The sequence below is a fragment of the Bidens hawaiensis genome, unplaced genomic scaffold (genome assembly GCF_021521415.1).
Source record: "Bidens hawaiensis isolate Kalapana, Puna unplaced genomic scaffold, B.hawaiensis_p1.1 tig00010929_1, whole genome shotgun sequence".
In the NCBI taxonomy this organism is placed as follows: Eukaryota; Viridiplantae; Streptophyta; class Magnoliopsida; order Asterales; family Asteraceae; genus Bidens; species Bidens hawaiensis.
Genome location: NW_027491846.1, coordinates 530,577 through 544,077, shown reverse-complemented (window position 1 = coordinate 544,077; position 13,501 = coordinate 530,577). Strand labels below are relative to the sequence as shown.

Genomic DNA, 13,501 nt, shown 5'->3' with positions numbered 1-13,501 from the left:
CGAATGATTAATATGAAAAGCATACGGGTGGTACGGAAGATTTGTTTGGATGAGATTTATAATTCATTGACCGAGTTAAATAAATGTTGGCAAGGTTGTCTTTTTATTTGTTATTAAATTAATTAGAATTTTAGTTTGATTACATTTGCTTGTTTGAGTAGTAGTATGGTATTAAGTGTTATATAACCCATCAATTGTTTTTGTTTTAGTTGTATTCGTTTCCTATTTATTATTAATAAAAGTAGTCGCATAAGGTTATGCAAATTAGGTTCGTGTTCGTGATTCACTGGATCAAATTTGTTCAAATTACTGTATACATATCGTTTGAAGGATATGTTCAGCGATTTACGAGACCATTGTATGAAAGGCGATCACTGATACCCAACGATCTCTCTCGAAGCAGTGGTGTCAAGTGATTTTTGGTTTTAACATACATACTTTGGTCATGTTTGTTCAAACAACGACACTGTTTTTCTCCGTCACTCCCCATTATCTAATGATGATTTGCATAGAGCCGCGACATTGTGTTCGTTCAAGTCAACATGTGATACCACATTTGTGAATGTATTCTATTTGATGGGATCTACCCGTCTTGGTTTGTTGTTTTGAAGTCATGTCTTTTAAAAAACTAAAACCATGATTTAAGAAAAAAAACAAGAACTCATACTTAATTAGTTAAACTATGTAAACCACAGGGATGAAAAACGAAGTTAACTCAAAGAACTAACACTGCCACGTTATTAACAAATGTAACTTGAGTTCACACGACTACATGTACAAACAGACTCTCACTCTCAGATGGTTTGGGTGCTTATTTGGTCTTAGATTGTTTTATGTCTTTAATCACTTTCGTGGTATGACATAGAAGGTAACCCGAGATTATAAGCAAATTTGGTTTAAATCTAAAGATGATCATTTTCAAACAAGCACTGAATGACTATAAGTGATTTTGATTCTATTAATGTTTTATGATAATGGCAATGAACTAGATGAAATATTACTTCTATATGTAATTAATCATACTCTTAATGATATAAAAATAACTAGTTATCACAAGATCATTAATTACTTGATTAAGAAATTGATGAGGCGTGTATTTTACTAATCTTTTCTATTAAACATGCATTAACATGTTTTGTGATGATTTTATATTGAGAAATGTTTGGCCTTTCGGGTGCACTAAAGATGTCAAACTCCAAAAGTCAAGACTTAGGTGAAAAAAGAAAAAGAGGCAACGTGTCTTCTTCCTTCGATAATTGATTGTTTTCAATTTAACTTTTTATTGCGTTTCTTCTAAACATTTTTTTTACAAAAGTTATTAAGCTTGTTTTAGCACATTCGAATTATTTTATTATACGTAACTTAATAACAATTAAATAGAAAGCTGGTCGTGACGTGTTAATCCACCAATCACATTCACAGTTTGCTTATGTAACGAATAATGGAGTGTATGTGTGGCAAGTATGAGTCATTGATAGATACTGAAAGCTATTTGTGAGTTGAGAATGAGACTTTGTCCATTAGTCTCTAAGAGAGAGAAATAATAATAATAATAATAATAATAATATGTTTCAAACATGAATGCTTTGTAAATTGTAAGTGGGATTTAAATTCTATTAAATTTTAGTAACTTTAACTTTGATTTATTGGCCGAGATTAATCTTAACTCACGAAATGTTTAAAGACAGTCATAGATTTGAACGGATTTTTCACCAATGATTCCATCTTGAAAGTTAACCCCGTTTTGATTGTTAAAGAGCGGGAAAGATACATAAGAGGTTTTAAAAAATTAAGTATTGTTTTTGCCACATAAATAATCGACGTCTTCATTAAAGCTATATATCAGAGTTAACTTTTAGTTAGTATGAGATCACTGGAAGAATATACGTTCAAGTTGGGACTGTGTCTATAAGTATCTTACCAATAGGTCAGGGTTGATACTATTAAAATCCAATAACCCTATATATATATATATATATATATATATAACAAACACATAATGCAAAATTTATGGCCTAAATAAATTATACTTTGTATATATTCAACGCTAATCAACCTCGACCATGTAAAATCCTACATTCCTACCCACACAAGTACATGGTATTTAATTAGTTTTGTTTTATTAATCTTTTAACAAGCCTCCATTGGGGAGGTTGATTAAGCATGGACTTTGTTTAATCTTTTAACTCCTACTTATCTATTGTGTGTAGATATTATAATCTAATGTCATTTGGACCCATTCAAATGGACCATTTTGTAATTTAGTACCCACTTGAATTTTATATATAGACATTCTTCTACTCCTACCTATAGCAATGGTGGGGAAGTAAATAAATCACATAGTTTTCTTGCAATCTATAGTCTATACCTTTTGCGCTAATTCCATGGCAGTTAGAATTCCATATATGCCCTTGGAAGCCTAAATCAACTTCCAACATGGTCTTCGTAGTTGCACAAGCAGGCTCACAAAAAGGACCTTCATCTCATCCCATTCAGATTAAAGCCAACATCAAGCTACAAAAGGTATGCAACAAGATCAAATTAATCTATTTAACTGTATTCATATGATGTTTAATTGGAAATTAATTATGTAACAGGTTTTCGAAGACGAATCAAGCGGTGTAGTGTGTTACAAAGATGAGAAAGGAGAGATAATATGTGAAGGATATGATGAAGGCCCAAGGCTACATCAACAATCGCTTTCTGGATGTTCTAGTCATCCAAGGTATCAAAATATTCATTATTATTTATATATTCAAGTTATGAAGCTTTATTAACTTAGCATATATATACACTCATAATTGAATTCTTGAATCTCAGAGATGGAGAAGCCGTTGTTGATCGTCTTAAAAGAAGCTTGCTTCTAGTTACAAAAGGTGCTAGTCATGGTTGACGAAGGAAGGCAAACAATGTTCATATGTTCTAACATCGATCGATTTTAATATCCTAATATGTATATAGTTGCTTTCAGTTTAGTATATACAGATCAACTGTCTTTTCTTTTTTAATTAAACTCAAATCATTCTTCGTTGAATCTTAGTGCTTTGGTGGATGTTAATTATGTATACTTAGTCTGTGAAGAATAAAGAAAGTTATTATAAAGGAATCATGAGTTCTACCAGTTTAAGTTTCATATTTCCCTTATTCAACTAGCTTGGCACTCAAGTAAACTATATGATGATTTGATTTGATTTGATTTGATTTAATGGCGTCAATCAATGATAGAAAGATTTATGAAGCACTCATCTTAATTTAATATATTTAAATTAACAGATTAAGGGTATGGAATTTAATATTTAAATTAACAAATTAAGGGTATGAAATATTTATAAATGTTTCATTATACTACTAACATTACACTTATATTAAAAAAACCAATAATATATTTAGAATAGGTGTGACCATAATGCTATTTATTTAACTAGAATGTATGTGGATTTCAATATGTACGAGATTTATTTTCTAAAAAAATTTGCTTTGATAACATTTTACCTAAATGAACATATTCATATACACTACTTGTACATGTGCAGATTGTTTTAATTATTTTCACAAGTTTATAAGATACGATATATCAAAGAAACATAATATTTTATTTGCTGAACATGTACTTATGCATCGGGTTAATCCTTGGAAATGGAACCGGACGACTGGACCATTAGATTGTGGGTCGGTCTCGGGTTACTTAATTTTGTCAAGTCGGGTCATCTAAGCAACATCCGATTTGGGTAGGAACATAATTTCTGGTGGGTTGAATTTCTTTGGGCTATAATTCTTGAGTTAAATCTTTTTGGGCTTTAATTCTTGATGGGCTGAATTTCTTTTGGGCAAAGCCATGGAAATAAGATTGGCCTAAAAGATGTGAAATAAACTTGCAAATGCAGCTATGCAGGAATAATACATTAATATATATATTAAAAAGGAGATTTAACTCCACTCACAGCATTACTATTCATTTTACTAATTATTATTTTAATGTTTTATTAATTATTATAACTATTAAACCACTTATCATAATTTTATAAATAAAAATAATGTTTTTAGGTTTTCTATTTTCTTTTTCAATTAACTAAAATATTTAACAAACTATATTTTCAAACACAAAACTTTGGTAAGTGTCGGCTTTACATGTTTAACTTGCCGGTTAAACGATTTTCTTATTTTATATAGTTCGTATTTACAATGACCGAAACTTTTTTCATGATTTAAAATTATCCCATCGTCGCACGGTTTTATATCCGCGTTTCAATGTTTGATACCTCACATTTATAATACTTTTTGTTGGCTAACTAATATATGTTTACGAATTTGTGTTGGTAACACTGATATTAACCGAATTTATATGGGTCTGCAGCTGTAATGTACCAATTTTTTTTGTTTTTACATACGATAATTTGTGGTATTTTGGCATTGGCATGTTTATTTCTTTTGTTTAGTTTCAATGTCGTAACTTGATACAGACCGATTCCGCGTCAACTTGTAGTGAGTTTATGGTTTAACGTTTTTAGTTATGTTTTTTTGTTTGGTTTAACGATCCCGCCGCGAAGCGCGGGGCCCTGAAAACTAGTTTAACTATAAAACCTTATGATATTTTTCTTTTAACTATTAACAGTTATCGGCTAATAAGGATCAGATGTAGGATCATATAACCATACCTATTATTTTTTGGTAATGTAGTTTTAACATATTTAATGAATAGCAAAGATTAATCCATTTGACCCTATAAAGTCGTTACTTTTCAAGCTATAAATCTTTCATCAAAGAATGGAAACCAATGATGTAATAGTTGTGCAAAACCTATAAATTTTTATCGGGCGATGCCATCAACAGTTCACATGTCACATTTTGGAATTAGAAATAACAAATCATCAAACAACTGGTGTGATTCATATTGTCCTGTATAAAATATGCATTCCTAGTAGCACAAACCTTATTAGAATGAAATGCACACAACAAACCAAAAGTTGCAAACCGCAACCAAGTGTTTAGGTGATAACAATACAAACATAAAACAAATCTACACTCGAGTTTTTGTTGTTAATATGTTGTATGATAATTATTTGGACTTTGTTTTGCTAACCACTACACTTTGTTTTAAATGTGTTTTTGTATCATAACATATTCGAGTCCCGATACCATTATGTATGTTTACTTTATTAAGCTTACAGGCGTTACCGTTACAAACCTTATCAATACGCAACTTTTTATAAATTTTTTTTACTTTTTTAAAAAAAAAGTTTAGTATAGAAAAAGTAAAAATAAAAAATTTGGTGCACCGGTGCAAACGTCATCACTGCGGTTTGAGAAGACGTCGGAAGGGAAGAAGGAATTATGAGAAACAATGATTACCTAGTAATAATTTTTATTTTATAGAAAGAAATCAAAGAAGACGAGACAGCAAATGTTCTGATCGGATGCTGTTGTGTGTTTTCACTGAAATCTACTACAATTTGTTTGGAAATTATAGAAATCTGGTTTGACTCATTGCATCTGTGTTGTGTGGTTTGAGTTTGAGTTGGTAGTTGTGTGATCATAAGTGATTGGATTGGATATAAAGTATAATAATGTAAACTTGAGTGACTATTTAAACAAGGAATTAATAATATTTATATTTCATTTGTTTGATTAAAAGGAAGAGGTAGGTTTGTTTGTTTGTTTTTTTTTAAATTTTTTTAATTTAATAGTCAGTAGTCATAGAAAGATGTAGAGGAGATTCTTTACTACTAGACACGATTGATTTTCTCTTTCTTTTTAGTTTTTTCTTTCTATTAATTTTCCAAATAATTATAATTATAATTTTGGGTGGGTGGTGAGGAAAGAGTTGATTTTTTAAGGACTAGGGTTTCATTTATTATTATTATTATTATTACTTTACTCTTTCATCAAATCCATTAGCCCCCTTTCTCGATTTAGGGCACGATCCTCCGTCAACAATTCGGTAATTAGCTTCTCTAATTTCTCATCTCCTCCTGGATATTGATTTAATCCTTCTTTCCTCTCTTTTGTAATGATTTCGATTTCATGATATTGTAGAGTTGATGTATTGAATTGAATTGAAGAAGAAGATGATGTTTCATGCTCAAGGACCTGCTAAACACTCCTGTTGCATGCTTGCTGTTTTATCTCAAACCAATAATAATAACAAAGATGATGATGATGATGCCACTGCCCTCAGATTCCCCTTTCCTGATATCACTTCTTCTGGACGTTTAGAGGTACTTATATATATATATATATATATGCTCTAATTCAATTCATATACCCTACCTAATCACTCTTTTAACCTTAACAACAACTTCACTTCCTTAATGCAGGTTCAGACTCTAATCAGTCCTACTGCCGATGACTTTCGTAAGGCTATAGACTCTCTACAACCAAACATTGTGTACCTGCAAGGAGAAAGGCTTATAAATCATCAAGTTGGATCTCTTCTCTGGGAAGCTTCACAGGATTTACCAGCCTTATTTGCTTCCTCTTTGCCCACAACTGTATGCCTCTATCATCTGTTATATATATATGTATTTAATATCCTCCCTGTTCAGTAGTGCTTTAGGTTTATATATGCATATCTATATCATATACCACTAAAATGACCAAAGCTTATGTATTTACATATACAGCATAGTTTTTAGACACTTGATACTTATTTTTGTTTCATTAGAAAAAAAATTGATGCTTTTATACTTGTGGAAGGTTTATTGATTTTTTATTCTTGTAACCATTTTTTTTGCATAAGTGGCAGCCAACAATCTATATGTAATATTTTTTAAACATGTGGTTGGTTGTTAAAAGCTGTAATAAATTGTAATTTTATTTGTGTATAATTTAATTTGGTTGCTAAATATGGAATTTTTTTTTTGAAAGAATGCATCTTTAAGTGAGTTAGGTTTTCTTAGTAATGTTTTAAACATGCATAACTAGTTTTTATCCCAGAGAAAGATAGTTATCTGAGTTTGGTCTAATTTCCCCTCATTGGTTATTTATTTAGGTATATTTGGAAATCCCAGATGGTGAAGAACTAGCAGAGGCGCTGCACATGAAGGTAAGGGAGATCACTTGAAATAAAATGTTTCATTTTAGTTTGAGTTTGCCCAATGATAACCTGGAAGTTAATATTGTGTGGGTTCATCTCGACAGGGGATTCCTTATGTGATATACTGGAAGCACTCGTTTTCATGTTATGCAGCTTGCCATTTTCGACATGCACTGTTTTCTGTGATACAAAGGTGATTATCAACTTAACGTTAGGACTAACATCACATACTCTCTCATTTTGCATGGAAATTATCCTGCAACTGAAATCTGACATGTTAGGATTATACAAACCTGTAAATTAATGGTAAAGGGCGGTTCCTTGCCGTGTCAGCGCTTATTGCCGCCAGCTGGGCATCTTTTGACAATGCTGACGGCATGCAGAATTCTTAACATTTTCTTAAACCCTAGCATCATAAAAAGATATCTAGATCAGCACAAAAATCCTACTTTGTTGCCTATGTGCTGACTGTGAAAGTAACAATTAGATTCACATGTTTGTAAAATACTAACAAGTTCAGGGGTCTTTATCATATTAACCCTAATATTGTTATACATTCTTGTTATCATGGTAACATTCTTCAGTTTTTTTTCTAATATGAAAATTTTTAGTGAATAGACTTAGTCCATATCAATTTTTTTGTAGCTTTGACTTTTGGTTAATTTCTATATCTGTTGTTCTGCAGTTCCTCGAGTCATACTTGGGATGCTTTCCAGCTAGCACATTCATCCTTCAGGCTATACTGTGTAAGGAACAACCGTGTACTGCCTAATAATTCCGAGGTTGATCATAACACATTGGGTCCATCCCTTCTTGGCGACCCACCCAAGATCAATGTTCCTCTACCGGAGGCAGGGGGTGAAGTTGACGAAGAAAAGTATCCCGAGGGCGTTCCTGCAATTAAGATACATGATGATGATGTAAACGTCAGGTTTCTTGTTTGTGGATCCACATTTACACTGGTAAGCAAAGATTCTTGCTTGTTTCTCAACAACAATTTAGGGTGTTTGGGAATTGGGATAGCTTATGTTAGAAGTTTGTTCGCTTATTTCGTTTTGTAAAACCAAAGAACCACTTTTTGAGTGTTTGGATGAGAACGTGCCTATGCTTAATATTTCTTATCTGCTTATTTTGGTGTGAAATAAGCTATTGTAAATATTGTGTTTCTATTTGATTATTCTTGTTGGATTCAGAACACAAGTTTATACAGTGAAATAAACTGATTCTATTAAGCTGAGTATCTGTTTATGTATGTTCAGGATGCTTCTTTATTGGAACCATTGGAAGATGGACTGAATGCACTATTGAGTATTGAAGTAAGCATATGCTGTTTACTATATTTCACATAGTCTACCATCTCAAAATACCTGTTTAAATATTTATTTTTTGCCGTTACCTTGTTTTTTTTTGTTATCATCAGCACCGGTCATGTTACTTTGATTACATTGAGTACTAACGGTCTTATTTATGTTCAGATGCGTGGGAGTAAACTTCACAATCGTGTTAGGTGTGTTGATACATTTCTATTCTTCTAGTGGAGGCAATCATTATCAGTTACATGAGCTATTTATTACTGTTTGAATTTCACTGCTGATGTGGCATTTTCTGTGTTACAGTGCACCTCCTCCACCTCTTCAGGCAGGAACATTTTCTCGAGCCGTGGTGACCATGCGATGTGATATTTCAACTTGTAGTTCCGCATATATTTCACTTTTGGTATCAGGGAGTGCGCAGGCATGCTTTGATTATCAGGTGCTCACTAAGCATGAGTTATCATATTACTATTGATGTTTTACTTATTTTCTCTGATTTCTGAAACTTGAGGTTTTTGTTTTCAGCTTTTAGAAAATCATATAAAAAGTGAAGTGATTGATAAAACTCGATTATTTCAAGCAGTATCCAGCTCTGATGAAAATAAACTGTCTGTTTGCGAGCCTCGAGAATCTGCTTCAATAGCTTGTGGAGCCACAGTATTTGAAGTTTCTATGAAGGTGCCTCTATGGGCTTCACAGGTTCATCTCCCCTATCTTCTCACTTAAGCTCATTCTCGTCATTATCCACCACCACCAACAATGTTTTTTTGTTTATAAAATTCTCAGGTTTTGAGGCAACTAGCACCAGATGTTTCTTACCGTAGTTTAGTTGCACTTGGTGTTGCTAGTGTTCAAGGGTTAGCTGTTGCTTCATTCGAGAAAGACGATGCAACCAGATTGCTTTTCTTCTGTAAAAAACTAGAAAACAATATCCACATCAGCATGCCCAATCCCCATCCTCCAATTCCTGCATGGATGAGACAACCTCTCCCAAGTAGAAAACGAAATAACGGTTTGATTTCTACTTTTAAAGAAGAATACACGGGAATGGAATCAGGGAATGGGTATGCGGTGGTTAGGCAGAAGCCAAAAGTTGCTGCGCTGAGACCAATTCCTCACATTCGCCACCAGAAAATGCTACCGTTTACGGGAATTTCAGAGACAAACGGACATGATTTTGGAGGACAAGTGAAGACCCATGTCTCGTCTATGCCCTCAAGCAAACACAATAACGCAGGATCAGCCCCTGTGGCTCATCGCAAGTCATTATCAAGCTCGTATCAAGCCAAACAGCATATTTCAATAAACCCACTTCCTTTGAAGAAACATGCTTGCCACAGAAGTCCCATACATGTTTGTTCCGAGGTTAGTCGCATTTCTAAACATATAAAATGTCATATTTACATATACTTCCAAGTTGTGTAATATCAGTTTTACCCTTTCAAACCGCTGAAATGTCATATATGTATATGTATATGTATGTGTGTATAGTAAATGATATAAATCATGTACCTGTAACAATCTGTTTTACTAAACAACTGAAAAGAATATTATGCCGTGAGAAGAACAATTTTCCTATCTGTTTATTCAGTCAAAAAGACTATTATTATTGAATTTTACTATGAAATGGGTCAAATATGATATTTTTAGTGTTTGGAAAGGGTAAACATGAAAAGGGAAATTAATCTTTCCAAAAGTACTTGAAGACTATTAAAATATGTTCTAAACATTCAATTTAAATACTCTTTCAGGAGGAGTTTTTGATGGATGTGATGCAATTCTTAGTCCTTCGAGGGCATAATCGTCTTGTACCTCAAGGTGGCCTACCTGAGTTTCCTGATGCAATACTCAATGCAAAGCGTTTGGACCTCTACAGTTTATATAGGGAGGTGAGTTATCAAACATTCATTCTTGATTCATTATAGAACGACCCATTTACCTTTTTGCCCTTTTTAGGTGGTTTCAAGAGGTGGCTTTCATGTTGGCAATGGAATTAATTGGAAAGGTCAGGTGTTCTCAAAGATGAGGAATCACACCGTTACAAATAGAATGACGGTAATCTCGGTTTAACTATAAATTGCCATTTAATATCTCTTTTATCATTTTGTTAAACTCTCTAAAGTTGCACCTTAAATGGTGTAGGGTGTTGGAAATACACTCAAGAGACATTATGAGACCTATCTTTTGGAATACGAATTGGCACATGATGATGTGGACGGGGAGTGCTGCCTGTTGTGTCACAGGTCGTTATAGTTTCTTCTATGTTTGATTATTAGAATGCTTATTGCTTATTGAGGGTATCTGGAATTGCTTGTCCAAGCTGACTTCTTATTTAAGTGAAGCTAGTTGGTTTATTTAAGTGCTTACTTATTTCAAGAAACTACAAGCACTTATTACCATAAGCAAATCCCAAACACCCGAATGATTGGTGGTTGTTTTTGTTAACATAGTGTTTTATCTCAAATGTGTAACAGTAGTGCAGCTGGGGATTGGGTGAACTGTGGGATATGTGGCGAGTGGGCTCATTTTGGTTGTGACAGAAGGCCGGGTCTTGGTCCGTTTAAGGTAAGTTATGTTACGGTTTGCTTCATAAGAAAAGATAGAAGAAAGTAGTGTTTGTATTGAGGTGGTGGTTTATGTTTTTGCAGGACTATGCGAAAACAGATGGATTAGAGTACATATGTCCTCAATGCAGCAGCTCTAACTTCACAAAGAAAATGCCTAAAAGCAGCAACGGATATTCTTAAAGTTATTCTTACCATGTAACCTTGTTCTGCTTTTCATGTTTCTAGCTTATCGCCGTAGTTTGTTTGTATTATGAGCAAGAGTGGTTTAATGAGATGAGGGTATTTGTGTAATATATGTATATTTACCATTTTGTAGAATGTTTTCATTTCTTATATAGTAACTAGTTACTTGACTTACTTCCTTGACTAGCTCAACACAAACTAAAAATATTTTTTAAATCTTGAAATTGATTTTTACCTAAACCACTTAATATTTATTATTATTATTATTATTATTATTATTATTATTATTATTATTATTATTATTATTATTATTATTATTATTATATAAATGGATGGTGATGTGATATTGTATAGCTAAAGTTTCATTTTGCTACTATTATTAATCAATGAAGTTCTAAATTCAATTATTTTTTGGGTACAAGTGAAAGTGGGCCTGCAGTAAACTACAAACGAAGCAGCTTTTTAGACTTGAGTGGACCTTTTTAGTTTCATTTCAGTTTTCTCACAGTCGGGCGGGAGGGGATATCTATGTGAAATGCGATGAGAACGCAGTCGGTATTGAATATCGATTTGGTTAGTTACGGTATCAGCACTGGCCATTGCAATTGAAAGAAAAAACCAAAAAATAGAGTCGTGATATCCTACATTATTTTACATTAATTGAAAATTATAAAAACGAATACTGGCATGATACAGGTACCAATCTTCGGTTGGATTGCTTCATCACTGGACTGGTATGATACTGGCATTCGTATAGCTTATGATACCAAAAAAATACACCTAAGTGATATAAATGAAATACACCTACGTTTTCAACATAGAAAAAGTTAAAACACACCTAAGTGATGAGCTTTTTTTTTTAAAAGAAATCAAGGAACACAAGTTTAATCCAGTGATATAAATGAAATAGTATTAAAAGCATGAGTTCATTTTATAATACTTTCACTTTTAAATCTATAAAAAAAAAAGCTAAATAAGAAACAGTAAAAAGTAGATCATATTTGAACGATTTTATTTAGATTATATAATGTATATATGTGTGAATCCTCGGGTGGGCAAAAGTGAAATTGCACTAATTTTGATGTTATTTTACTAATCTCGTGAAAATAACGTTAAAAGTGGCGGAAGGTTAATCAGGCATCATGTGGTGGCGCTGATAGTTGAAAGACAAGGGTACACGCACCAATCGGCTGATGTCTCGGTGGTTGAGTGTTATGTGCCTTATGTCCAAGGCTTGATGCAAAACTACTATCGAGCCGGGGGTCTCACCGGAAGCAGCCTCTCTATTCCTTCGGGGTAGAGGTAAGGCTGTCTACATCTTACCCTACTCAAACCCTACCATAGCTTTGCTATCGGTGGGATTTACTGAGTACGATGATGATGATGATGATGATAACCAGTAGAAAAAAAAACCTTTTTAGGTCCACCATGTTGGGAATTACCGAGTCGACTTATGGCTATGCGTGGAGCGACTTGGGATACAAGAAACCGGTTAACTTGGCGTGCAAGTAATCGGGTTATCTATGGATAGTTATTTTATGGAATAATCTATTTTAGGTTTAGATGAAAATAATTATCATGTTGATTTTATTCTGTCCTAAATATATTCTAACGCGTTTAGGTTAGTCTATATATACCGTGTTTAGGGTATGGGATATTGTATCAAGTTTTTGAGTCAGATTTCTTGATCATTAATAATATTGGGTGTTAGCCATATTGTTTGTTTTCTTCATTCTTGTTCATTACGCACCTTTGATAACCATAATTGGTATCATAGCCAAGATCCAACAACCACCATCGATCAAGACACCGAGATCGGAAATCAGCGTTCGAGTTAAGGAGCAACTGCTTGTGGGTTTGTTATCCATTATTAGCGCTCAAGTCAAGGGAGCCGCTGATCACTTATTAATGTTGAATTAATATCTTGATTTAATATTAATATAAAGAAAGGGCAGTGTTGAATATTAATATTTTATTAATATCATAGCAATCAAACTTGAAGTCGATTTCAACCCAGTAACCATAACAGTCCGTGTTCAAGGGACTGCCGGAGAAACCAACTGTGATTTAAGGGGCTGGTACATCTGACCAATCGAGGGGTTCGATCAAGACCAGTAATCGACGATGGGTGATCAACCGAAAAAAGAAACGAGCACGAATCCGAACTCGTTTCAATGTCCGAAACTAACAACAACGAATTACACGGTCTGGGGTATGCATATGCGTGTGCTGATGAATGTGCATGGCGTGTGGGACACGATCGATCCGGGTAATGGCGATGCAAAACTAAACAATATTGCAATCGCCTTGATTTTTCAGTCGTTCCCTGAAGCACAGATTTTACAAGTGGGTAATCTACGCACAGCGAAAGAGACGTGGGAAGCGTTAAAGACCCGACATCTAGG

The 13,501-nt window shown here is 33.5% G+C and overlaps 1 protein-coding gene and 1 long non-coding RNA gene across 2 annotated transcripts; both read left to right on the top strand.

Annotated features, from left to right (window-relative positions):
* The first annotated feature begins 2,144 nt into the window (after positions 1-2,144).
* LOC143536839 (uncharacterized) lies at positions 2,145-3,165 on the top strand. Its single transcript, XR_013135945.1, has 3 exons — positions 2,145-2,523; positions 2,598-2,725; positions 2,821-3,165. It is a non-coding gene; the product is annotated as an uncharacterized LOC143536839 (long non-coding RNA).
* Positions 3,166-6,034: 2,869 nt separating this feature from the next.
* LOC143536863 (AT-rich interactive domain-containing protein 4-like) lies at positions 6,035-11,246 on the top strand. Its single transcript, XM_077030764.1, has 15 exons — positions 6,035-6,215; positions 6,315-6,488; positions 6,989-7,042; positions 7,138-7,226; positions 7,719-7,995; positions 8,293-8,349; positions 8,509-8,540; positions 8,650-8,785; positions 8,872-9,045; positions 9,133-9,711; positions 10,098-10,235; positions 10,303-10,401; positions 10,489-10,589; positions 10,821-10,911; positions 10,995-11,246. Exons 1-15 carry the CDS (start codon positions 6,066-6,068, stop codon positions 11,091-11,093), a joined length of 2,250 nt encoding a protein of 749 aa, XP_076886879.1. The 5' UTR covers positions 6,035-6,065; the 3' UTR covers positions 11,094-11,246.
* Positions 11,247-13,501: the final 2,255 nt, after the last annotated feature.

What these genes read in the sequence shown, in the direction of transcription:
- LOC143536863 (XM_077030764.1), top strand. Translation starts at nt 6,066, where the DNA reads ATGATGTTTCATGCTCAAGGACCTGCTAAACACTCCTGTTGCATGCTT. An exon ending in CCATACATGTTTGTTCCGAG is followed by an intron (nt 9,712 to 10,097) that starts GTTAGTCGCATT and finishes ATACTCTTTCAG; the next exon opens with GAGGAGTTTTTGATGGATGT. An exon ending in TGCTGCCTGTTGTGTCACAG is followed by an intron (nt 10,590 to 10,820) that starts GTCGTTATAGTT and finishes AATGTGTAACAG; the next exon opens with TAGTGCAGCTGGGGATTGGG.